The 27,685-nt window shown below is 41.2% G+C and overlaps 1 protein-coding gene across 3 annotated transcripts in view; it reads right to left on the bottom strand.

Annotated features, from left to right (window-relative positions):
• PLCH1 (phospholipase C eta 1) overlaps positions 1 to 27,685 on the bottom strand; it is a 783,092-nt gene that overhangs the window by 218,960 nt on the left and 536,447 nt on the right. For all 3 annotated transcript variants that reach the window (XM_069213310.1, XM_069213311.1, XM_069213309.1), the window contains 2 exons: positions 26,200 to 26,320; positions 13,151 to 13,322 (listed from right to left, as the gene is read on the bottom strand). In XM_069213310.1, the coding sequence (XP_069069411.1) occupies positions 13,151 to 13,322; positions 26,200 to 26,320 (293 nt within the window). The remainder of the gene's footprint in view (positions 1 to 13,150; positions 13,323 to 26,199; positions 26,321 to 27,685) is intronic.

Here is a 27,685-nt window from a genome sequence, read left to right as displayed (position 1 = left end):
ATTTTTAAAAAAGGGGTGGATGCGATATCTAGCAGAATCACGAAATGGGTGGTGTCACTCCAAGATTATGATTTTGAAATTAAGTACATTCCAGGAGCACAAAACAAGGTGGCTGACATGCTATTTAGACTAGTACATGCAGGCGAGTCGGAAGAAGGAAGTGAAGGAGATTTGGATGCTGAAGTGGTTTGTGAGATTGAGGAAAATGGATCTGATGGAAGTGTTGTGACTAAGGAAAGATGGCGAAGAGAATGTGATGGCACGATGAGGGAGGTAATATCTTTAATAAAGAAAGGTTGGAAAAATAAGAATGAGGGGAGCTTAGAATCTCAAAAATATTGGCATGTCAGAGATGAGTTGTCTAGTAAAGATGGGTTCTTATTCAGAGGTACAAGACTGGTTCCTCCTTACACGCTGAGGCAGGAACTTGGTTCCCTTGCCCACACGGGTCATCAAGGTATGTCTAAAACAAAAGGAAGATTGCGTTTGACGTATTGGTGGCTGGGCATGGATTGTCAGGTGGAAAGGTTGGTCAGAGAGTGTAAGCAGTGTGTCATGAGTGAGAAAACTGTGAAACCCAGAACTCAACCCATGGAGATAAGAGATCGCCCCACTCAGCCTTGGGAGGAGGTAGCATTGGATATTTTAGGTCCTGTCCGTGGAGAAGGCTGTGATATGTATCTGTTGGTGCTGATTGATCTGTTCTCTAGGTGGCTGGAAATGAAGTTTACCCTGAACATTGAGACTAGACACATAATTGCAACCAAAGTGGAAGTAGGAGATTGGGTACTAATCCGTAAACCTGTGAGCAAAGGGAGAAGTACAGAAAAGGTAAAACCTGTAAAAGTGGTGAAACAGTTCAACAATGCAGTAAGAACGGAAGATTCCAAGATGTGGAATCTAAATCGTGTGGTGGTATTCAAATGTTAAAACGTGTGGGATTAATTGTACTGTAAAAATATTCTCCTAAGGTAATATATGGTTAGTGAAAATTTCTCCAATGTAGCAAACTGTTTAGTATTTTGTACCATGTTGTTGAGTTCTTTTAAAAAAGAAAAAAAAGAAATTTTTGTTTATCCTCTTACTCTTTATTGTATAAAGGGGGAGGTGTGTAGTATGTATATATATTGCAAGAAGAAAGAACTTAAAATGATAGGAGTAGAATACTAGAGCTGGATTGGAATGTTATGAGAGTAGGTGATGAGGTCAGACGACTGGGGAGGAGCTGGCAGTTGGACGTGTTGGATGGGGTCTCTCTGTATTGGAATAAACTACATTTCTTTGGACCATGAACTTAATCTTCCTTGTCTTATTGTGAAGACAATGCTTCAGACATATTGCACTTTGTGTTCAGGTTCGTAAAATGATTGAGACCTGAAAAAGGACAGATGATTAAGAGCCATTTGAGTTGCTGGCAAGCAAAGCCGATTGATGAGGTATTGCAGTATGCAAAATACTGTAGTGATGAGATTGAGTTAAAGCAGAAAAAGTTAGAAGAAAAAGCAATGGTGATGCAAATTAAGGCAGCTCAAAATGGAGTGCATGGAGCTTTAGTGCAACAGATACCGCAACAGCAGGGAACTGTCATATTCCAACCTCAAGTGAGAGGTAGGTGTCATGGAGTCAACTTGAATCGTGGACCGGATTTGAGTACTGTAGTGGTTCAGAATGATGTGGAAGGGATGAAAAAGATGTTACTGTGTCATCTGTGCAGAAACATGGGACACTGGAAGCAGGACTGTCCGTTGATGGTGCAGGATGGTATTGTTAAGCAAAGTGGTGATGTCAATACATTTAAAACTGTCAAAGTCCCTAGAATGAGAGGACTTAATCCGAATTTTAAGAATCAAGTGCAGAATTTTGAACCCATGCAGCAGGTGCAAATGCCATGTGCACAAGTGACACAGATGCAACCAATGCAGCAGGAGGTTCCTATGGTACCTAGACAGCAAATACGGATACCTCAAGCCCCGATGGAACAGCAACAGGTGATGCTTACTCAGCAGATCACAGATCACAGACAAGACAGAAGTAGTGACACAGTACACCAATTCCCATTACATAGTGAGAATGAAATAAACAAAGAATGGATGTGTGAGAGTTCGGATGAAGAGCCATGCATGCTTGCAGCGTCCTTAGAGGTAGATCAGAGAGGACCCTTTGTAAAAGGAAATGTGATGGGTCATAGGGTCTTATTTCTATTAGACACAGGAGCTACACGCTCTACAGTGAGAAGTGCAGAAGCTCCGAACTTACCTCTCTCAGGCAGAACAGTTCAGGTTGTGGGAGTAGCAAACAGACAGCTGATAAATCCGATCACAGATCCAGTACAGGTTGAGATTGGCAACTTCCAGGGACTGCATAAGTTTGTAGTTTGTGACTCGAAGCCAGTATCCATACTGGGAAGGGTCTTATTGTGCAAACCAGATGTTTGATTAGTTGTTCAAATAATGGAATAGAGGTTCAGACGAATAGTCATGATGATGAAGAACAAACTCCTGAAACTGAGACTGAAAACATTAAGGAAGAGCACCCGTTAATTTAGTTTTTCCTGATGTTTAATGTGAAAGAATTACATGTAGATTTGCAAAGAACAGTACAGGAAAATGTGTGGGACCTGACAGGTAAAGAACTGGGTTTAATCAAAGGAGTGGAACTGATTAAGATCACTTTGAAGCCAAATGTAGTGTTTCCGCAGCTTCCAAAGTATAACATGGCACAGGATGTTCTGATGAAAGTGGCGCAGATAATTGGAGATTTTCTGAAACAAGGGGTTTTGAAAGAAGTGTTGAGCAGTCCATGTAATTCACTAATAATGGGCCTGAAGAAGCCTTATGGGAAAGTACTAATTGTGCAAGACTTGCGAAAAGTGAATGACATGGTGGTCAAGTGTTACCCTGTAGCGCCGAACCCAGCAGTGATAATGTTTTAGATTCCTTGCGATGCTGAGTGGTTCACAGTAGATGATTTGTTACAAGCTTTCTTTTCTGTGCCTATCCATGAGGATAGTCAGTTTCTGTTTAGTTTCAAATTCCTAGACAGAGTGTACAGTTGGTGCAGGGTTCCTCAATGGAATACGGAGTCACCGTCTCTGTTCAATCAGATTCTGAAAAAGAATTTGGAGTCATTGGAACTACCATACCAATCGACTCTAGTCCAGTACATTGATGATTTGCTGATCGCATCCAAGACAACAACGAGTGTACGTACAACTCGATTGCCCTGTTGAATCATTTCGGGAAATTTGGACATAAGGTGTCACCTTTGAAATTGCAATATTGTCAGAAGTACGTGAAATACCCGGGACACCAAATTGAGAAGGGGTCAAGGAGGATTCCCAGAGAAAGAATTACAATGATATTGCAGAGAATTCCACCGACTTCACAGAGAGATGTCAGGATGTTTCTGGGAATGGTAGGTTATTGTCATCAGTGGATTCCAAATTTTGTTGAGATTGCCAAACCTTTGCAGCAGCTGACACATAAGGAGGTTACAGATACCATTGCATTAGACCAGGACCAGATGAAAGCATTTATTGAGTTGAAAGTGAGTTTGTGAATAGATCCAGTGTTGGGAATCCTGATTACACAAAGCCATTCACGTTGTTTTGTCATGAACGTGATGCTTGTTCTTTGTCTTGACACAGGTCCATGGAGGTGCTTATCGTCCAGTAGCCTATTTGTCAGCTACCTTAGGCCCAGTCACAGCAGCTGTACCAGGTTGTCTGCGTGCTGTTCACGCAGTTGGTGAAAGTCTCTCTCAATGTGAGGGAGTAGTGATGGGATACCCTCTGACGGTAATGGTACCTCACTCTATGGGGATCTTACTGACAAGGACAAAAGCACAGTATTTGACGGGGTGCCAGATTGACAAGGTATGAGACGAGCATTGTAGGTGCTCTAAATGTAACATTTAAAAGATGTACAGTACTGAACTGGGCAACATTACTTCCAAGTGACACTGTTGAGATTAAAAAAGAGGAAGACATCAAGCATGATTGTCTCGAGGTAACTGAATTGTGCACAAAACCAAGACCTGATATCAGAGATACATGATTGGAAGAAAATGACCAAATTGTCTTTGTTGATGCCTCATGTCTCAGAGATGGTACAGGGACATGGAGAGTATGATATGCTGTATGCACAATCACAGGTACATTAGAAGCTTCCTGGCTTCAAGGTGTATATTCTGCACAACTGAAAGAGTTGGTAGCTCTTACTAGAGCGTGCCATGTTTCTGCGAGACTGAGCATCACAATCTATACTGACAGCCAATATGAATTTAGAATTGTTCATGATTTTGGTCAATTGTGGGCACAAACAGGTTTCCTGACCTCTACTGGTTCACCAGTGAGAAATGGCGACTGAATAAAAGAATTGCTATATGCAATACAGTTACCTGAATAAATTGCTGTGGTAAAATGCAGTGCACATCAAAAGACAGGACTACATCTCACTGGGAAATGGATATGCGGATCAAGTCTCAAGGTGTTCCGCATTGAACTGTATATCGTTCAAAGACAAGTGGGAACTGATGTCAGAAGAAGATAACCCATGTACAAATTTTGCATTGAAATTGATTGATACTTTGGAAGAGTTAAAAACATTGCAAGATAATGTTGACAAGGAAAAGAAATGACTCTGGTCCAAGTTAAAATGTGTCCAACGTCCTGATGAAATGTGGGTTTCTGGGGAGGGTCAGATGGTGCTGCCCAACAGTTTATTGTCACAAATGGCCCGTTATTACCATGGTCAGGCACACATTGGGAGGGATGCCATGGTTCGATTGTTCAATATCGACTGGTTTAATCCCAAGTTTAGGCAGGCAGCAGAGTGAGTATGTCATCGCTGTATAATTTGTCAGCAGCTAAATGTGGGAAAAGGGACCGTGGTGAACTTGAGCCACATTGGAAGAGCAGGAAGTCCATTCAGCAGAATGCAATTGGATTTCGTTGAAGTGCCTGCATGTGGAGGTTTGAACTATGTGTTGGTGACTGTGTGTGTTTTTAGTCACTGGATTGAAGCATACCCTACAAGAAGGAATGACAGTCTCACAGTAGCAAACTTGTTACTTAGGGAGTTGATACCATGTTTCGGGTTTCCGATGTCTTTAGAATCAGATTGGGGAACTCACTTCAACAAACTTTTATGTGCAGCACTAAACATAGAGCAATAGTTGCATTGTAGTTCCCACCCTGAAGCATCAGGACTAGTGGAACAGATGAATGGTACCCCGAAATCAAGAACTGCAAAGATGTGTGCAGCTGCGAATCTGAAATGGCCGGATGCACTGCCTTTGGTGCTGGTGTCGATGAGAAATACACCTGACAAGAAGACAGGGCTGTTACCCCACAAGATTCTCATGGGCAGAGCAATGAGATTACCAGCAGTTCCAGCCAATGCAATTGTGAATATTACAGATGATATGTTGTTGGACTACTGCAACGGTCTGGCTGATGTGGTTCGGTCTTTCTCTCAGCAGGTGCAGGCCACCACCCTGCCACCCATCCACGATCCAGGGCACAATCTGAGAGCCGGTGTCTGGGTCGTTGTCCGGAAACATGTGTGCAATACGAATGTAGAGCCACGCTGGAGAGGGCCTTACCAGGTGGTCCTATCAACCACGACAGCTGTGAAGTGTGCAAAACTTCCAAACTGGATACACGCGAGCCATACCAAGAGAGTGGTATGTCCACAGGATCATGAAGGAGTGTTGTTGAGAGCACAAACAACAGCGAAACAGGTTGCCACACCTGCACCAGAAAAGGAGCCAAGAGAGCATGAAGTTGAACCAGAACTAGTGGAAGATGGTTCTATTACACCTGTAAGAGACGAAGGTGAAGAATTACAGGAGGGTGCGGAAGAATCCATCTCAACGGATACAGCAGGAGAGCCAAGCTCAGCAGAGGTTCTCCCAGAAGCGGAAGGTGAGGAAAAGAAGACAGAGGAGGTGCCAGACAAAGAGGGGAAAAGAGTTGAGACAGATCAAAGTCAAGGTGATCTGGCTCCTCCTGAGCCCGTTGCAGGTCCATCAAGAGAAAACACCATAGAGAAAGAAAAGGAGAAGAGTCCGATCCTGAGAAGAATACTAACAGAAGGATTGAGAAAAGGAGATAATTGGCCTGAATCGCACATAGGGAAGAGAAAAGAATTGGTCTTAAAAGAAACAATAGAGGAAGAAGTAGATACCACAAGAAAAGAAGAATTAAGTGAAGGTGAACTAGGTGGTGATGGAAGGTTGAAAAGAAAGACTAGAAAGTCAACGTTACGCAGGTCCTGAATGGGCATATGCAACTACTAATGAATGGCAACACAAGTTTATGTCCTTTTGTTTTGTTAGAGAAGTTCTGAGTCAGTAAATTGATGTAACCTGAAGAGGAACAGAGAGCTGATTTGTTGAGCTAATATGAAAAGCCTAAAAGAGACTGCTGAAAATAACCTGGAAGAGACATTGATAACCTGATTTGACATAAAACCTGATGTGACAAGCTGATAATCAATTTTGACAGAGGAAAAGGGTTCCTGGATGTGAAACTGAACTATGACAGAATAATATTGACCTTATTTTTTATTTTTACTGCATCTTATAAAAGACTTACTTCTGCTTTCTGATTCTTTACAGATCATGGCAGAGCTAAATAATCAAGGTAGAAATGCTAGACGCTGTAGGTAAACGATTGTGGGATTGGCAATTATGTGTGGAATCTTGTTCATTGTGGTGATTGTGGGAATGTCTGTTCTTGATGTGAAAAGAGCCACTCCTGAGACTACTACACCTACGGCTGTGGAGAAGTTGAAGCTAGAGGAGAAATATTTGCATGATTATACTAATGCTCAAGGAGAGCTTTCTTCTAACATTTTCTACCGCTTTTTGAGTGAGTATGTTGAGACGATGGATGCAAGGGATTGTCTTGTGCGAACACCAATTCCTTCATCAGTAGAGGAAGGAGTTATGTACCGCAGTTTACCTTTAACCTACGGAGTAAGCTGTACCTTGCTACTTACAAGGTTCTACAATCAAGAGTATATACAGTATTTTTATTCCAACCATGATGTTGTGTTTTCATTTGTCCCTATTATTAGATATCTGACTAAAGTAGCTAGAGAGCATGATAGTACTAGTTAGAGGATTCTTTGAGCCTACACTAACATTTGGAACAGCCTATGCGCATTGAAACAATCTAACGTGCTTGCTTACACCTTTAGAAAAGACTTTTATAGGGCATACTGATGATAGAAGAAAGACATTAAAAGAAAAATTTGAAAAAGGTTTAGAGAAAAGAACTTACAAGAAGGATTATGCTTACACCGCAATTAAGACGCAAGGGAAATTAGCATTAGATGCATTACATGTGGTGAAGCTATGTATATATAGTCTAAAATCACGCACTAACACTTTATTTGTGGGAACGAGTGAATGTAGGCATGTGTTTTTGTTTCAGAGTAAGTGGACTTTTATATTGAATGGTCAGAACCCTGTGATTCCTGGTATTTATTATATTTGTGGACTCCATGCTTATTACTGTCTTCCAAGAGGATGGTATGGGACATGTTATTTGGGGATAGTTTTCCCAAAGATTTATCAGATAGATGATTTGAAGAAGTTTCCGAAATTGACTGAATTACATCATAAGCGACAGAGGAGGGAAACCTCTTCCGCAGTTGTGGGAGATATCTTTGGTGCGGTGATTCCTTCAGTGGGAGTCATCCTGAATTCGATCAAAATAAGAAAGTTGGCTACTATTGTGGATAACATGCTAACAAACTTTACAGGAGCAATACTCCTGGTAGATAGTGAATTAGCTGCGGATAGAGCTATGACGCTTCAAAATAGGCTTGCTTTAGACATTCTTTTAGCGAAAGACGGCGGAGTCTGTAAGGTGATTAATTCTAAGCATTGTTGTTCATATATCCCTAACAATAGTAAGGAGATAAGAGATTGGCTTACTAACCTGACTAACTAAAGTAAGGATTTAAAGTAATTGAAAGAACCAGGTTTTTGGGAAAAGGTTGGAAAGGGATTTGCTTCAGTGGGAAATTGGCTTTGTCAAATTTGGAATGGGGTATTATTAAAAATCATACAGGGAATATTAATTGTGATTACTTGCATATTAGGAATATGGGGTTTCATGTAAATTGTGTCAAAAGATTAAATTGAAAAGGTCTAAAAATAATCAGAGGAGGGAAGAACGAAACAGGGAAAGAATTTATAGAGAAGACTTGAGGAGGAGACAAAATACAGTAGAAACTGAATTGTGAAATATGATAAAGAATGGTGTGATAACATATTTAGTCATCAAAAGTTAATAGAGAAATTAGTTGTAGAAAAATTAATGTGTACATTTTTAAATGTGTCCACGGAGAGTGACAGCCAGCTTATACAAACTTATACTAAAATGATTAAAATTGCATCAAACATTAAAAAATGAACAGAAATAATGTAGTAGTATGTCATATTAAGATGAATAACCTATGTTTTGCATTATATTGTAGAGTTAACTTAGCCGAAGTTGTGGCCTAGTTGCCAGGCCACATGCAGAAGCTGAATTTTTAGCGCACTGCAGAGAAGCTGGTGTGTTGAACGGTCCCTGAACTGCATTCGTTAATAAAATCTGTTTAGCTAGAATGTTCTGCAGTCTACCGACGAACAGGAGATGAGGGACTAGGATATGTATCAACTTTGGTGTAAGACAGACTAGATGTACTTTCCCAGGACTTGAACAACAGAAGCACTGACTAGAGAAGAAGATGCAACATTTTCTATACCTGATGAGCCGGATGATGAGGACATCGTACAGTAAACCAATCAATGAACTGAGAACAGTGAAATATTAGAATTCATAGATTTGTAAAAATAATATTATTGGTTAGGTTAATAACTGGTGATTGACTGACTAATTAGGAATTAGGGGGATGGACTGGAAAAACTCTAATAAAAAGTTGACCAAGGGCTAAATCTTCAGATGCAAGAGGAGAACTGGTGCAGTATTAGACGCCAGAAGATGTAATTCGAGATTCTGTCATTGGGCTCATGCTCTTGAGAGCCTGATGCGCTGCTGATCCATTGATGACCTGAAGACGAAGACTGACTTTGTTGCTGATCCATTCTGTGGATAGGTAGCTATGACAATGTGACTTAACTTTTTGTGCCTTTCTTTCTAGGTACCAACTGCGATGTTTGCATAAATGTTTCCTTTAACTAAATGTTTTCTAAATTTGTGTTTGTAAATTGTTTTTCGCATGAGGTCCCACATGCTAATGCTAATCTGGGTTCAGTAAGGTATTCCTTGGGTGACGCAGACAGTGACAAATGATTGACAAACTGATTGCTGAACTCTGCTATTAAAGTCAATATAATAATCTTTGATTGCTTGTGCTGAAGCATTAGAGCATATGCTTTCTCAAGTTCTGATTAGATGATGTTGTTGGTGGTCACTAATGAACTAATTCTGAGCTGATTGAATAAAGTTTGAATTAACCTCATGACTTAGTATTGTAATTTATAGGGAAATGAAATTGATAAAACGTATAATTGAGTTGTGGTTTTTCATGAAATGTTATCTCATGTTTAATGATTCGCTTAGTGGTCATTGATTGATTGCATGATAATTGATGTTCACCGATTACTACATATCTAGGATACTCCATGCGATCCAAAAGGTTCATCAGCCTATTTGCGTCCCCTTGTAAGTCTACTTACTAAGGGCCAGGTGCGCTATCTCTATCTAACCTTGACTTTCGTACCCACTGGAACAGCTAACATCCGTTGCTCACATGGGTTTACTATCCCAAGCTACTCTTTACTAATGTTTGCTGTTATGCCAACTATACCCCATCGAATAGCCCCACTGCACTTTAAGAGGGCCATTGACATTGTGACACCTTAAAAATAAATAATACTGAATTGTATTTAATTCACAGGCAGACGATCTAAAACCATATACAAAACGGTAAAGCAAGAAACTTTTCTTCATTACAAAATTCCTTGTACATTCACAATTAAAATGTTTTTAAAATGCACTAAATATTTATCTACAGCAATCATCACATCTAATGATTCGAATTCTAAATGATAGTTACTTCTTTAGAAATGTAAACACTTTTCAAAAACAATAGACATAGGTAAAGGCAGTATAATGGTTAAACCAATAAAAATAAATGATGAAAGTTGGGTTGTAGAGCATCTTACAATTACAAACAATATCTCCATTTGTCTAAACCAAATCCTCAAAACATTACAATTACTAGATCAATTTTCACCCTTCAGCTCAACAGAATATTCCAACGGTATAAATCAGGGCAGCCACTAACACTGAAAATGCCCTTTGCAATCTAAGATAACAGTCAATTGCCTTGCTTGTGGTCAAAGACATCTTTCATAATAAAATGATTCTTGATGTTTTGCCAAAGTTAACTAGCTAAAAAGCCATACTGGATGAAAGCCATGAGCAGTGTAGAAAATATATTTGCATATGTCATTAAAAGTAACTGGCTAATAGTACATTTGTAAATTATCTGAAAAGATTGGAGCTCCTAGGCACAGGAAATAAATTCTAAGCAAATAGTGGTACTGCATCTGAAGGAAAACGCAGACCCTTTTATTAATAAAATCCTCTAAAGCAGTAAATCTGTTTTTTCCATGAAGATAGTGTTTCCTTACCACAGAAAACCATTAAAATTATTTTACCAGTCATTGCTGTTATCAAGGGACGGAGAGGAAGCCCTCCTAAATGGTTATTAAACTTTGAAAATCTAGTCGTATCACTTACATGGGGCTGCATGGCAACGCAATGACTAGGACACATATTTAGTGAAGGTCATGACTAAGAATGATTGGTAATTATCACCGTTTTCCAACTTTTCACTGTTTATTTGCCAACTTGACTTATACTTTTTCTACCACAAACCTTTACTTTAGTTTTCTCTGCATTGCTAACTTATCTACTGGCTGAACAGTAATTGTATAAAGCATTAAGAGCCTAAGTTAGAGTTTAACGGATGGGTTACTCTGTCGTTAACGTGACAGCTCTCCAATCAGCCATAATACAAGTGGGCACTGTATTTAATGCACTTGTAAAAGGGTGAATGTGATATCTGTGATGTCTGTGATGGAGTAAACCATCCGCCAAGTTCTAATTCAGGCCCCAAGTTTTGTTTGTAGGACAATAGCTGTTAAATTAAACATTGCTTGTCTACAAAATGTTGGCCTCCCACTTAGCTGTAACAACAGACATCTTAGATGCTTATCACTCAATTTAGGTTAGTGTGAATAGAGTACAGATCTGAAGAGGTTGGCAATATAAAGGCAGAATCACAGTGGAGCAAGAAGGCCATTTCAGAATAGCTTGAGGTAATTCTGGTTTGGCATTTTCCAAGAAAGCGTTCCATAAGAGGTAAGCTCAACCTCTACTCAATTATTTGCCTGCAGGAGCAGGATTACAAATATCAACCATGCCAACATATTCTATGTTTTCTAAATTGTCCATAGGAGAGTAAAATAAAATTAATCAAATGTCTCAGAAAAGTTTGCAAAATCACAAAAAAGGAAGTCATTTTTTCTGCGGACCTTCTGGCTACTTCGCAAAAAAACAAAGCATTGATCTATATTCGAAATATGACACTCAAACCCTTCATTTTCTCCGACTTTGAAATAATACCCATTCTTTTAACATGCTGTAGGTGCTCTTGACCTCTCTAAGACTCCATGAGAAACAAAAACGCAGCAGCTCATGTTTGAGTGCCACACTAGTCTTCAACGAGCTTGAAGTTTACAAGAAGCCACATTTAAATGTATTCATTTCCTTGGTGTGCATGCTTAAAGCAAGGATAGCTAGGTTTTCATTTTCTGAGCATTGAAAGTTAAATTATGTATGACTGTAAAGTGGTTTTAAGTAGTTTTACAATGAAAGGTCTTCTCATACAATTTGAAAACTGCAAATAATTAGGTCTGATCTTAGTGAGAACTTTTGCATTTACTAGAATGATATATAATGTACTTGTTATCGTTCCTTTCACCCAGTCCTCTTCATCCATTGGCCTGTTATTCAATAAATCACATTTCCTTACCGCCCGCTATAGAATAAAGCATGGGGCAGTAGACCAGTCCACTTCAGCCATTGAATAAGTGATGATGTTCTTCTCTTTCACAATGAGCACATCTTCACAAAGTTGTTCCCTGCACAGTGACAGGGACTGCTGTGGCAATGTATGCTTTGACACCAAAATATATTTTTGAGTTTTAGCTATTACTTTATTTGTTTTAATATTGGTAATGGCCTAGGGCCTCCCCCAGAAACAAAGTTTTACAAAACCTATGACAAAACAAAGCAATCATTGACAACGTGAAAACACTGGTTACTGGCTGTAGCCCAGTGGGTCCCTAGCACAGGTTCTGGCCCACTCCAATGTTCTACAGCTTCTTGCGCCATGGACTCAGGGATGCTGGGAGTGGCCGACAGCCACTGTCCACCCCTTGGCCCAGACCGCGCTGTGCCTAATCTTTGATCCTATACAGTAAAACATGGAATCTGGCCATGCCATTCAGCCAGCAATATGCTTAGCTGTCACACAATAAGTGTTCATTACGCAGAGATTTCTGTCCCTCTAGGATGAATTCTGGAACTCCCTGAGATTGAGCTGTGCCTTCCTTCTCTCAACACAGTTTTCCACAACATAGGTTCGAGATTGGTTTGAGAATTGCTTGCTCCACATCACAGTGACCATGGAATATGTTTTAAACAGTGCCAGACAAAAAGATTGAAATTACTTCCCAAACTGTTATTGAACCATTCCATAACAGCATTTGTGACGGACAAAATATGTGTCAATGCCTAGCCCAGTTCTAAACTGGTTCTCAAACTGTTTGTTCTTGGACTGCAATCAAACCCAACTGTCAAGATATAAAAAATATTAACCCTTCAAAGCCCACCTAACATGTCATTCTAAGGCACAGTTCTCAAAAACGTATGCATGTAATTTACTACCAACCACAAAATGGCATATTCCATTGAAAGTACTGCTTAGATGCTTTGTACTACTTAGCTACTTAGATGCTAGACGTTTTGATGTATTCCTCTTGGTGGTTTTTGCAGTAGGGTACAGAACATAATGGAAGTCATGCCATGCTCTATTTCATTTTGGTTGCACATTACCTTCACAAGAATTTTTCCTTTCAAACTTTGAGGGCTAGGCAGCTGCTTCATGTCTCCTGTGTTAATAGATGACAGGTCTAGTTTATCACTAAAGATGTCCTTCATGTACATGGCAATCTTGTGCTGTTGTTGAATACTACAATGATTCTCAATAGACAATATAACTGGATACCTGAAACAAAAAAACAACAGCCCTGTTAAAGGTATTAGTAGTAACTGGGTTCTAATAAACACTTGGTGCCATAGTTATGAACATTTTAAAAGCTTCAACTAACAGCTGAAACTGTAATCAAACTCAAGGGTACTCAGTTCATTACACCTCATGGATCCTCCTCGTCCCAGCCCTAATAAATGAGGCGTGTCCTGCACCCAACAGTAGTAGCACTGAAGTCCTTTTATTTTTTTTATATATATCTTTTTTTTTTTTTTTTTTTTTTAATAAAACAGCTCCTCCTCCTCCCTGCCTCGTCCTGTTTTGTTTCCTGTACCGAGCAGTGGGTTCACTGGTGGTCCTTCCCTTTACGCTCTACGAACTGTTAGTACATTTCCCCTTTTGGGTTTGTTTTCCTTTCGTACTTCTACTTGCCTTCTAGGTCCATGCTGTGGGGCTTCACAGTGGTTTTCTGTTCCCGCTCCCACATGCTTCCTGTCCATGTGCAGAGCTGGGACAGGGTGCTCTGTTGGCATCTGGAGTGCGGCAGCAGCGTGGGCCGGTTGGTGGCTTCCTCCTCTTTTCCAATCTATGTTCTCAGAAGACATAGTTGGAGAACTTTTTCTGCTCAGCTTGGACATGCGAGGCGAGATCTGGTTGCCATGGTGACCCTTCTTAACTGGAAGCACGGTCGCTGCTGTAGCACATTGTGTGGCTTCCGTGTTGTTGTTCTTGCCTTGCCGGCGTTATGGCTTACCAGGCGGAAAAGAGTTTCCATTCTCAGGTACCTGTGCAGGACAATGCTGAGGAGATCCTGCATATTTCTAGGAATGATTTGCATTCCTTGGTGAAGGAGGCAGTCAATGCTGCCTTGTTGGAAAAAGACCTTCCTGCTAAACAACAAAGGTTGGATGAGGATGTTCTTGATCAAGAGGACTGTAGAGATCGCTATATCCAGTCTGATCAAGTTAAAGAGGTTTTGTCACATATTCGTGTTCAGTTGGGATTTCCTGCTCCGCAAGTAGCTGAAGTAGAATTTTTGTCTCAGTACAATGCTTCTCGCCCTTCCATGAGGTTATTCACAATCTACTGCTTAGTGGTGTGACATTGACAAGTCAGCTATTCCTCATTTTCTTCATAAGAGGAAGGAGGGCTTTGAGGATAAGTTCCCTCATCTCCCTAAAGTGAATATGATTTTGGCTTCTATGTCCCATTCTTCGGCTTTTGGCTTCTGAATGAGCTGATGCAGCAGATAAAAAGGTGGAATCTGCCTTGAAGAGGGCTTATGCTGCCTTTAAATAATAGGATCCGCGCCAATGCTTATGCTGCGTATGCTACGCAGGCTCTTCTAAAGGACTTCCATGCCTTGTTTGATTGTCTCCAGGCTCAAGATGATCCTTCAGACTTGTTGGTCAATATGGTACTTTTGTCTCAGTTTTTGTCTGATGCTACTTTTGACAGTCTTTAGGCCTCCACTGCTGCGGCTGGCGCTTCAATTGCAGGACGGCACCCCCTGTGGTTGAAATCCTGGCAGTTGGAATCTGGACAGTGTTCCCTCATTCGAAAGCTGCCTTTTTGGGACAGAAGTTATTTGGTCCTGAGCTCAATGACTTGGTTGAGAAGGCGGCTGAGGAGAAGAAAATTCTACATCCTTTTAAACAAGGGGTGGATAAAAAGCAAGGGGTTTTTCAGAAGTGGTGATTTTCAGTCCACGGATCATCGGCCCTTTCTTGGGCAGGCCCGTGGTTGGAGGCCACCTTCTATAATAAAGCCCTCTTCCTCCGGTGCCTCTCTGGCCAACACCACAAATGACTACATGGCAGTGGGGGTCACCTCAGGGCGTTTCTTACTCAATGGAAGCAAGTCATATCTGATGCCTGGGTTCTTTCCGTGGTGGAACATGGTTATCAGATGCAGTTCAAAGATATCATTCCACCTCCTCGGTTCAGTTTTACTCCTTCTCCAAAGGCTCCAGAACTGTGTTGCAGTCTTTGGGATCGAATTGCTCTTGTTGAAACAGGGAATTGTTCCGGAGTTTAAGAAGGGTTTGGGTTTTTACTCAACTCTGTTTTTTGTCCCAAAACCAGACGTTTCTTTTTGGCCCATCATCAACCTCCAGGCCCTGAACAAATTTCTACTTGTGGAACATTTCTGGATGGTGTCAATTATTCCTCTTCTCATGAAAGGGGATTTCTAAGTCACGCTGGATCTTCGGGATGCTTACTTTCACATCCCGATCCATGTGGAGGGATAGGCATTCCTGAGGTTCACGATATTCGACCAGCACTTTCAGTTTTAGCTCCTCCCTTTCGGTGTGGCCACTTCTCCCAGAGTGTTCACAAAGGTATTGGCCCCTTTTGTTCCTTTCTTGCATTTGCAGGGTGTTGTCCTTTATCCTTATTTGGATAATTAGTTATTTTCTGCTTCGTCTTTTTTCAAGTCTCAGCGACATGTTGAGTTGGTGCTGGGAGCCCTGCACGACTTTGGTTTCCTGGTAAATCTTCAGAAGTCTCACCTTATTCCCTCCCATTTGAAGATGTTCATCGGCACTCATTGGAAACTCGGCTGGGTGCTGCCTTCCTACAGGATGGCAAGATTCTTTCTCTTCAATTGGCAGTGTCAGACTTGGTGACTCGTTCGCACAGTTCTGCACGGTGCTGGTTGAGGGTACAAGGCCTGCTGGCAACCTCCACTGCTGTGGCCATCTGGGCGCAGTTTCATTTGAAGCCGATGGTGAATCACATCCTTGCTCACTGGGATCCCTGCTCCAGGGACTACAAAGTTCTGATTCCTCTTTCGGATCAGTGACGTGTGCCGTGTCCTGGTGGTTGGTCAGGCACAATCTGTTGAAGGGTGTCCTTCTCCAGTTTCCATCTCCCGTTCTCCTGACAACGGATGCCAGTGAGTGGGGTTAGGGTGCGTTTCTGGGTCACCTAGAAAGGAGGGCCCCTTGGTCTCCAAACGAGAGTCAGCATGCCTCGAATTGGAGAAAACTCATGCAAGTGATGCAGGCCCTCCCTGCTTTTCAGCCTCATCTGCTGGGTCAGAGTGTGGTAGTCAAGACAGACAACCAGGTTGCCAGGGCGTACCTCAACAGACAAGGGGGTACACGAGGTGCAGGTCCCTCAATCACGTTGCAGCCCAGATTTTTGCATGGTCGGAGACTCATGTTCTCCTTCTGAAGGTGGTGTACATCAGGTGGAAGAGGAAGTATTGGGTGGACAGTCTCAGCTGGAACCTTCCGTCCTCTGTGATGTTTCACCTTGCCCGGCCTTTATTCCTCTTGATTTGCCAGAGGTTCAGGGTTTCTTAGCTGGATCTGTTTGCATCCCCGCACAATGCCCAATGCCATCAGTTTTGCACTGAACTTCCGTCTCCCCTGGCCTGGGTGGTGGATGCTCTGTCCGTCCGTTAGCCACAGGTACTGCTTTATGCTCTTCCTCCAATCCCTCTCCCGCCCCGGGTTCTGCAGAAGACCAGACTGGAGCACTCGCATGTGAACCTCATTGTTACTTCCTGGCCCTGCTGTCACTGGTTTACTATCCTACTTTCTCTGGCACAGGGCACTTTTTGGTTCTCCCTGACCGGCTTTCTCCCCTTAATCTTCCTATGTTGACAAGCGTGTTGGCATCTCAGTTATGTCTGATGGCTTGGCTCTTAAACTGGTAGGTTTGGTTCAGTTGGGATGTTCTTCAGAGGTTGCTTTGGACATTCAGTCTTCCATGAAGCAGTCTACTTTGAAATCTTATAGTAAGAACTGGAGGTCTTTTTCCTCCGGGTACGATTCCCATTCTGTGGAACCTGCTGTTGCTGCTCCTTTTAGGATCCTGGGCTTTTTTGCAGTATGGGTTTTTGAAGGGTTTGGCCCCAGCACTCTTTCTGCCCAGTGGGTTGCTATCCGTGCTTGCTGCTCTATTTCGAATGACCTGTCTACCTGGTATTTCGCTTGCTCCGTAGTTTCAGGTTGCAGCGTCCTCCTGTCTGTCGGTTAATTCCTTCCTGGGATTTGTTCATTGTCCTGGGGGGTTTGAAAGGGGCTACTTTTAAGCCTTTGGAAAAGGATGATTTGCTTTGGCTTTCTGCTAAGGTGATTTTCCTTATGGCCATTTCTTTGGCCAGACTTTTGGGTGAGTTGGGTCCTCTTATGGCCGTTTTTCCCTACCTGAAATTCTTCCCGTATCAGGTTGTGCTCTGGGTGGATCCTTGGTTTGTTCCTAGAATTTCTTATTCATTTCATTTTTCTCAGGAGGTTGTTTTACCGGTTTTTATTGATTCCTATTCATCCCTTCCCTCCACCTTGGATGTCTGAAGGGCTCATCTGATCTACTTGGATCGTACAAAGCCATTCTGGTTGTCTAAGTCCCCTTTTGTGGCTTGAGGTTCTGTCTCCAAGGGTTCAAAGGTTTCCACCCAGACTCTGAGAAGATGAATCAGGCAGGCTATTGCCCATGCTTATGTTGCTGTGGGGGAGTCTCTTCTGCTGATATCCAAGGGAGGTCTACTAGGACAGTGTCCACTTCCTTGGCGGAGGCTGCGGGAGTGTCCCTTCTGGAGTTTTGCAGGGCGGCCACTTGGTCATCTCCTCTTACGTTCCTCAATCATTACTGTCTTTCTGTGTGTGACAATCTTGATGGTCATTTTGGTCCGGCAGTTTTGTCTACTGCTGCTAAGTAGTTTTGTTTTACTGATTAAACACGTTTGCTGATGTCAAATTATTGCATCCGTGTTTTCTTTTTGCATGGTTACTTCCTCATTTGTTAGGACTGGGACACGAGGACCCCATGAGAGGTATTCATTACCCCCAGTTAGGGGTCCTCCTCATCCCAGTCCTCTTCCCTCCCACCCTCCCTGTTGCACCTTGTCTGGCTCTGCTTGGTAACATACAGGACAAGGCGGGGGAGTAGCTGTTATATATATATATATATAAAATAAAAATAAAAGAAGGACTTCAATGTTACTGCTGCCGGGTCGAGGGCAAACCTCATTTGTTAGAACAGGGACAAGGAGGACCCCTAATCGGGGTAATAATTAATACCGGTATGTAACTGAACATTTTCCTGTGAGAGACGGTTAATGGATCCCCAAGTAATTTAACCTGTGACCGTTGGGTTATTCACAGAATTCCAAGAATGAACTGACTCACTGAGCTATTTCGCTGGATTGTTTTAGTTTCAAGTAGTTTACTTATTCTTCATTTTTGAAAAACATAAGCCAAAACAAAGGATGTTAATGTCTTTATATACGTATGTGTGCATAAACATTTAGCAATACAAAACAGAGCAGCTGAGATTTCTGTTATCCAAGAAGTTATTATGTACTTTTTTCACTGTCTGAGAAAGGTAGAATTTTGTTGTAATGCGGTTCGTATTGGGTTCAAAGGCAAACAGAAAAGGGCCTAAGGAAACTGCAGTTTTAGTTTTCGCCAATTGCTTATTAAATGAGCGAATTCAACAATTGGTTTTCAATAACATGAATGTTAATTTAGTGGGACTGAGCCTCAGTTTCAAAGATGAACGTAAAAGATACCAGGGAGTTAAATATATACACATGGATGTTAAAGACTGTAAATAGATTGTAATACATTTTAGATTTATTGATAATGGACATTTATAAAAGTTATGTCAAAATTTACTAGCTTAGACCTCTACAGTGCGTGTTCATCCCACAATGGTTCCAACCCTTATCAATTGGGCAATAAAGAGAAAACTGCTGTAACCAGATTCGCTGTGTAGGTGAAGTTGATGATGAATGATTTTTATTAGATTATTAAAATAATCATAAAAGAGCAATACAGTAAAAAAAAAAAATACAAAGAACAATAAATAACCACCATCAGAGGAAGTATAGAAAGAATATATCACTACATAGGAAGATATAATTGAACATATATAAATTCTTCTTGTTGATAAAATGGCTCAAAAGTCGTGCCATGCATATCCTGCTTCCAAAGCAAATACATAAAACTGACAGTGCTGCAAAAGAAGAGGACCTCGTACAAAGTCGCATATGGGAACTATCAATAAATATAAGAGAATAAAATAATTCACAAAAACAATTTAATCCAAATAAGCTAAAGCCTACAATATATAAAAAATTAATTGATTTGTGCCAAGATAAGGTGCTTTTAAACGGTCCTGCCGACAGTAAAACAAACAGCCAGCTCCAATAACATTTGGAGAAATAAAAAAAGGAGGTGTATGTTGACACAAATCCTGATTTTTATAGAGTGGAAGCAAATACCTACGCCCAAATGGTCATAATGCCAGCATGAAAAGAAGAAAATGCTCCAAAGACTGTAAAGAATAATTATCACAAGGGCAGTCAAAAATTATGCTAGGGACGAATTGGCCCAGTGGGAAGCAAAGTTGTGACTTAATCAAGCCCAATCGAAACATTGTTAAGAGAGATCTTTCCCACAGGTTCTAATCAATGAGAGGTAGGGTTTGGGTCCAGGGCAGGTCTTAATAATAACATAATCTCTCAAGGTTGGCTTCACCTAGACCACTTTCTCTCTCGCGTTCAAGGTATGCTTTGAGAATAACAATGTTGGAAGTGGGAACGGGTGTTTCACATACTGACAAGTGTGTGTGGAGGTGTGTGTGTGTGGAGGTGTGTGTGTGTGTGTGGAGGTGTGGGGGGGGAGGGTCTTTGGCTGCAGGTCTCTGTTAAAAATTAAAAAAACCTGAAGAACGTTGATGCCTTCTTGGGCCATGGGTCAGACGGCGGGCCAAATTTGGATGTCTACAGTTGGTCATAATACAATCGTCCTCAGATGTTGTTTAGTAGGGTCTACCCACTGAACACTCCTCACGAACAGGATGTCATTGTATTCATTGATGTTGAAAATTGAATTATGAGTTATCCATTGACATACCTTATTCTTTAACTGGGAAGTTGACTCCTCCTCAGAGGTAAGGGTTCACTTAGGTACACCTGCCATAATGGCAACATAAGGAGAAACCCTCTGTGGGCAAATTAAGACAAAACAAACTCAAATCAGACTGAAAACTTGCCACCATCCCCTGGTCAGAGGCAGGAGCACGGCCCTTAGGAGCCCCCTGGGTGCCCCCCTACTCTACACGGTCACTAGGTCATCATCATATGGAATAGATGGCAGAAGTCACATTGATGGCAGTAGCATCAGCTGGTATCCTGCTTGAACCCTCACCCCGCAATAGTTCAATTATATTGCTGAACTAGATCTGAATGGAAATTCCTAGTTGTGTTAACATGAGACTTGGTTAGTACAGAGATGGCGTTTTCTAAAGTAAGCAGTCTATCCTCCAATGGGGTAGCACAATGAATGACAATTGATTTCAATTTGTCCAGGACAGAGTCCCAGTCAAAGTATGGCACTGTGTTGGCAGAGGCCAGGGCCACATCTGCCTGCTGGTAATCAGTCACAGAACTTTTAATAGAATTACATCATACCTGGGACCTCACATTACCGGTTTGCTTATGTTCATTCTTTCTTTTGGCTGAAGGCCCAGAGCCGCTACCATTAGACATGACAGAGTCATTAACCACGGCTGCCAAAGGAAGAGCTATGACTGGCTCAGAAGCAATAGGCAAGGAGTTAAGTAAAACATTCAAGTCAGAGAAGCCCACGTGGGATTGGGGCTTGATTGGATTGATGCAGGACAGTTGTAGCCTTCTGCAGCATCCAGGGATAAACACCCTTCTGCAAGGTCTATTTCCTAAGAGATCACACCAACAGCACAAGCTAAAAAAGAATCCAGAGTATTGCTAAGAGGTGGATTTGTGTTTACGCAGTTCTTAGCTTCAGATAATTTACACTTACCCTTGCTGCTAACAGCTTGTGCCCTATATAGATTGTTCTCAACAAAAATAGTCACTTGTGGCAGAGAGCAACCCTCAGCAGATGTCAAGGTCCAAATACACATGAAAAAAGGGCTTACCATAGGTTATCAATGCTGTTGGAGAGTCGAGCCAAGAGAGGTGGGCCAGCCCAGCCTCTTCTGGGCTCTGACGGGTTCAGATGGACCTGCCCTTGGCCCGGGCCGCATCCTGCACTGCATTCTCAGGTGATGCACTAAATAGCACTGGTGAGGGCAGCAGCAAGTACAGGTGGTTGGTAGAACTGCCTCCTGGGCCCCACGGACTCCTGGGACATGTAGTCCCATCAAACATGCCCACACTATGGGTCCAGGCAGATGCACTATATAGAACTGGTGAGGGCAGCAGCAGGTGTAGGTGGTTGGTAGAGCGCCTCCTAGGCCCCACAGACTCCTGGGGCATGTAGTCCCACCAAAAACACAAGTTAATTAGAACAATTTTTCATTGATCTTTTGTTTCATTAACAGGATTTTTTTTTTTTTTTAAGAAAAAGGACAACACTTGCGACAAAAGATTCATACACATAATTACAATTTTAAACAATTGCCTATACAAAATACTCAATACCTCAACTTTTATCAGCTTGATCCCTCAAACATGAATTCTACTGTCTACTATTAACTTACCCTGCTAAAAAACTATTAAGAAAATTAAATTCTTAAAGTCTGATACCTTCCCCACTGCAGCTTTACTACTCCGTTACCCCTGCATGTCCCTGTGCAGATATGTTAACCACTCACAGGGACCTATTAGCTTTGCAGATGCTTTTTGGTGATGTGCATTGGAGGGTAAGCAAATGGGGGTGAGGGAGAAACAGAAGCACACAACAGTGCTGTTCAGATTGTGGAGTACCCCATTGGCAAATTGCAGCTGCCAGGACCTACAAAAAAAGTGAAATAAAGAACAAATGGTTCAAGGATCATTAGTGGTAGGAGAGCAATAAGGAGCAGGTGAGGTGAAGCAACTGGTGGATGGGATCTTTGAGGGTGGTAAGAAGCACATGTGAGACAGCAAACAAAAACATGGAGTGATTAATGAAGAAGTAAAAAGTAGGTACCTAAATGTGAGCAGTGAAAGAATACAAGTCAGCTAATTAAAAGGATGGTAAACCTTTAGGGTTACCTCTTGTAGATGGGTGTAATGTCAGTATCTGGACTCTAGTATCCTGCAAACAGCACTCTCCCTTGTAGCTCAACAAAAGCCATCAGCTACTACTTGCCCTTCCCTCGTCCACTGTGACTACATTAATCTCCAAGGTTAAAATTGCTATTGCACAATGCGCTACGCTAGCAGGCTTATCAGTATTGCCTTATATTTATTGAATGTCTATCTAAATCCTTTGCACTCATTGGGTCACTAGTAAAATTATCACACCAGCACAAGCTGTCTTCTACATGTGATCTAACTAATCTGCACTACCTACGACTCTACCTATGAATAGGTAGTGGGGGTCAACTGCCTAGTGGGGGTTAACTGTCTGAAGCTCAACACAGACAAAACAGTGGTTCTGATCTTCAACAGACACTCAACCTTCTGGAATGCCTCCTGGTGGCCAGCAGAGGTCGGACCCACCCCTACACCGAAACATCATTCTCAACAGCAAACTCTCCAATAAACAACAGGTCAACACAGTTTCCTCAGCCTGCTTCCACATGCCCGGCATGCTCCTCAAGATGGTTCCCCATTGGCACGATGACAACAGTGAGGCAGGCCCTCATCACCAGCGGACTGGGCTACGGCAACACACTCTATGCAGGCAAAACCACCACAGGTATGATAAGACTCCAGATGATCCACAAAGCAGCTGCTAGACTGATCCTCAACCTGCCCAAGAGAACCCACATTACCCAGCACCTGAAGGACCTCCATTGGCTCCCAATCCAGAAAGATGCCTCTTCAAGCTCCTGATCCATGCCTACAAAGCCTTCAATAATCAAGGAAGGACCCATCTACCAGAACCACCACTTTCACCTACCACCTAGGAATCTCTTCTCAGCACACATCGTCCTCATAAAGATACCACACATATGCTGCTGCCATGCCGGAGGATGCTCCTTCTCCCACCTCCCCACCAAAGCCTGGAACGGTCTCCCTCTCCACCTCAGCACTGCACCCTCACTGACCTTTTTCAGAAAGGGACTGAAACCCTGGCAGTTGATTGATTGAATAAGTGAGATTCTATATTTTTTCCCCACTGGGAATAACATCTGTCCTTTTCTGGGATGTTGTAAATTGATTCTTGCTCGTCAAAGGCAAATGTTCAACCCTTCTGTCCCAGTTTCCTATCAGTACTATACATAGCATGAGCTGGAGTGTAAACATCCCTTGTACTGAGCATTACTAGAGGCTAAAGTACAGAGATCTTCAAACTGTGATGCAGCCAGGTGTCAGTACCATGACAAAGACACCAAGACCACTTTCCATGTTTCACAATTTCTGTGAACAAGCTCAAATTAAAACAATCCAAAGCAATTCTAGCCTACATAATGATGGCGACATTTGTATCACTGCCATTGTGCGAGTTGTGCTTGTTTTGGGATTTTTCTTGTAGGTGTGGGCACTATAAAATGTCTTGCAACTCCAAGAGCAGATTGCAGCGAGAAGGCATCTCTACAATGTTCAGGTTAAGTGCATGGACAGCAAAGAAGGGTTGGTGGGAAAGGGTCCCTGGGGAAACAGTGTCCCTCATCAAGTCTCTGAAAGGCTAGCTTGGAGAGGATAGGTAAGCACTGATGGGAAATAGGGGACCTAACACCTAAGGCAAAGGGAATAAAATCGGAGAGATTGACAATGACAGGAGTGAGGTAGGATGTAATGGTAGAGTGGAACAGTGGCAAGACACTGAGAAGCTGCCAGTGGGATTTGGTCAGTGAAATGAGAGGGCTTTATTGACAGAGGTTTAGATGAGATAAGAAAAAGGGAGAAAGATGCAGGTGGTGTTTGTTGCGGATATTGATGCATGAACCAGATATTGCAAGTTGTCAGGATAGTAAGATCTAGCATCAGCAGCTACGTAACACTCACCTCTGATGGAAAAAAATGCCCCTCGCAAAATCTAGAATGCTTATAAACCCCATTTCCCCACTGGAATCATTTGTCTTTTTAGCCTATTACCTCTGCAGAATAAATCTACCCATCCTGCTCCACTGCCAAAAATGCCAATATAACCCTCTTTTATGTGTTCTACTGCAGGAGTAAGAGTTCAATTTGACGTATCCCATGAACCAAGTAACATGCGAACATTCTCAGCATGGATAACTGCACAGATTGTATATCTACACCCAACCCCTTCAACTCACATTGCTGCGCTCTTTGAAAATGTTTGTAGCACAGATCTGGAAAGAAACAATATCAGAACCCCAGCTCAACAGAAATAATATGAGAAGTCTATATTCTCTGCAGGATCAGTTCTTTCATTTGAATCTCTTAAACTCAGGTCAGTATGGACCCTATAAATTGTCCCTACGGGTTTATCAAAGGGTACACAATTAGTTCTTATAATGGAATGATCCACATGGTGAACATTTGGTCTGATGTTTCAGATCAGTTCTGTGACATGTTTCTCTAGTGGGGCCAAACACTGTTTAATCTTTGAGAAACCCACAAGCATAATTGTGCACCACAAGCAATTTTCAAGTTCTTCTGATATAACCTGTCATTTGATAGTGGATTTAATAGACTTCTTTTCCTGTAGTTCTGTAAAGATTTTATGAAAAGTCATTCTGTCCCCTGCTTGTTAGCCCTTTTGATTTGTCTTATAATAAAACAACCAAAGGAATAATAGAATATACTTTCCTTTTTTTAATATGCCTACTTATTCTCCAATGCAAATATTTGTATAAAATGAGACTTTTTTTGATAACCAAATTTTATTGTGTTTAATATGGCAAGCATCATTCACCGTGACATAAATATTATTTCGTAACAAGGTCAAATAGCATTTCACTTTGCAACAAGCCATGATTAGTCCACAACTTCCCAAAATTAGACCATCTTAAAACAAGTCATTAAAGAAGTAAAACTGGCAATTCATTTTAATATTGCACCATCTGAGTAAAGCTACTCAAGATGACCTAATCATTTAGGGCTGAATTCACAAAACGCGCTGGGAAACAATTGAAAAAGATACTCCTTATATGTGCATTTTGAGCATGTTTCTGAAGTACAAAAGCTGCAGATTCCCAGGAGTAATCACAAGCATAACCATGTATATTCACAGAAATGTAACAAGTGAACATTTGCTTATGCAGCAATAGAACACAAAGGTACATTTACACACTGAAAAGTGTTTCTTGATCAAGAAAACATTTTTTACATGAAGAATCTCCTTTCCCTACAGCTACCTCCCCATTCTCCATGTTGAATATGCATTTAACGCCTACCTCATAAAAAAAACAAAAAACGCATACTGATTTTAGGCAGACAATATCTTGTATGCATGGTGAATGCCAAAAACGGGTGGGGTTGGTGGTTTTCAGCAGCCATTACAGGTGCCCCATATTTGAATGTTCAAACAGCTAGACCTAAAAGCAAATTAGCTCTTATGCCATCACACTGGCAGAACATGTGTGTGACAAAATCCCATTCAAAAGAGGAAAACCTGCCACTCCTGAAATGGCGAATCAGAATCTTTAGATTTTCTTATTGTTGCATATGCATGTGATTTGATCTCAATTATTAATAAAACAACTGAATGAATAATCCTGTGCAAATTCAATGTTATAACACAAAGTGGTACCAGTTTCCACTTGTGTTTGATTTGGTATAGTGTCAAAAAACTGTGTTACTAGTTATGCCCCTACACAAGGACCTCCTGAACCCTATGCATTTGCTGCTTCTTTTCATGATGTGATTTGCTTGAATATTTTTTGTATTTTGTGTGACTGCCATGTTCATGGTACCTTTTCTTTTTATCATTATGTTCTGTCATTTTTACTTTCAAAGCAAAAGGATGAATTATTAAACATAATAATAGCATAATTGAAATTAAATGTAAAAAATATATTGTGCATTTCTGTAACTAATCATATAATAAACTTACTCATTTTTGACAAAGGCATGCTTATTGATGGCTTCAACAACGTCTTTGAAAGGTATTTTTGAGGTAAGAGTGTAGCCATGATGCACCACTGGTTCTCCGTCTGCTCCATCCCAACAGTCAACTACCAAAGTAAAAATATATAAGAGAACACATCATTTGTCTTCAGGTGACAAAAGGACCTGAAGCTATAAAGCCTGCTTAATGGAAAAAATCAATAACCGAGATATCTGTGAATTAACAAAAAAACATTCTTTCTAATTACCTTGCAGGATCTTTTGCCACAAATTGTACTATAGAAAAACGTGTAGGTTTTATGCTCACAGTGAAAAACAAATCATTAAAACAATCTAATATGAATATTCGTCATAGCTATTGAAAAACATATAATACTTGTCTTGTACAGTTGTCATCAAGAGACCCTTAAGGACTGTTGAGGATGTGGGCAGCAATCTATATTCAGAAGGGAGCAGCATGGGTTAGTAAACATTGACAAAAACAATTCTTAGGTCTTTTGAGAAGGTGAGTAAAATGTGGATCAATTAATTAATGATGTTATATATTTGGAGTCTAGTGAAAGAACTGATACAGTGCCATAGCTAAGGTTTAGGTTATGAAATGCCATCAAATGGGTTTTAATGAAGGGCCCTATTTTTGATGTTGATACAAACATGGTGCAAAACTTCAAATGTGTGGTTAAGTGGCTCAACACAATTGTAATTCTAGCCAGGTCTGGTGGCTTAGTGGACTAATGGGTCCACTGTAGGGGCCTGTGTTTGACCTCATGGTCACAGGTTCAAATCCCGGTGTGTCCACTCAGCCTTTCATCCAAAATTCTGTGGTCAATAAAATGAGTACCATTGAGTTGGGTAACAACAAACATCTGTTATTCAGCGCCTACGGGTGAACGTGTGCTTTACAAATACACGTTATGGTGTTCATTTATGGAAATGCAGTTCATTCAGTTGTGCATGCTATTTAATATTTTGAAAATCAGCTACGACTGCAATGGTTATGTGACTGGTGATGGGCTTTATTAGTGATCCCCATGTATATCATTTCAAGAATGAGAGCAATTACTGATTATTATAGTGTACTGTTGTTCTGTGGGGTAAAAATAAATGAGGTAAAATGACGAGTTCAAATCCTCTAGTGCATATTTACAAAGGCATTTTGGAGTACATAAAATAGCAAACTACTAGTAATGGCTTAAATACTCTTATGTGCCTCAATTTGACTTTACATATATTCAATATTATGTTCAGAAATATAAGGTTGTAGTACACAATATCACTCCTTTGTTCAATTGGAAAGCTTATATGAAGCACATAACGAGGTTTCATAACCGATGATACACATAAATGTGATATTATGGTTGCAAAACACGCACACGTGTGCTCTGCAGTTTCAGTCCATGTTTCAGGTTGCTGAATTAATGATCTTTAGTATCTCAGAGTACATTTCTTCCACGCCCCTCTCAACCCGCCCC

The sequence above is a fragment of the Pleurodeles waltl genome, chromosome 11 (assembly GCF_031143425.1).
Source record: "Pleurodeles waltl isolate 20211129_DDA chromosome 11, aPleWal1.hap1.20221129, whole genome shotgun sequence".
NCBI lineage: Eukaryota > Metazoa > Chordata > Amphibia > Caudata > Salamandridae > Pleurodeles > Pleurodeles waltl.
The sequence above is the reverse complement of the archived record's forward strand: the minus strand, read 5'-3'. Positions and strand labels throughout refer to the sequence as shown.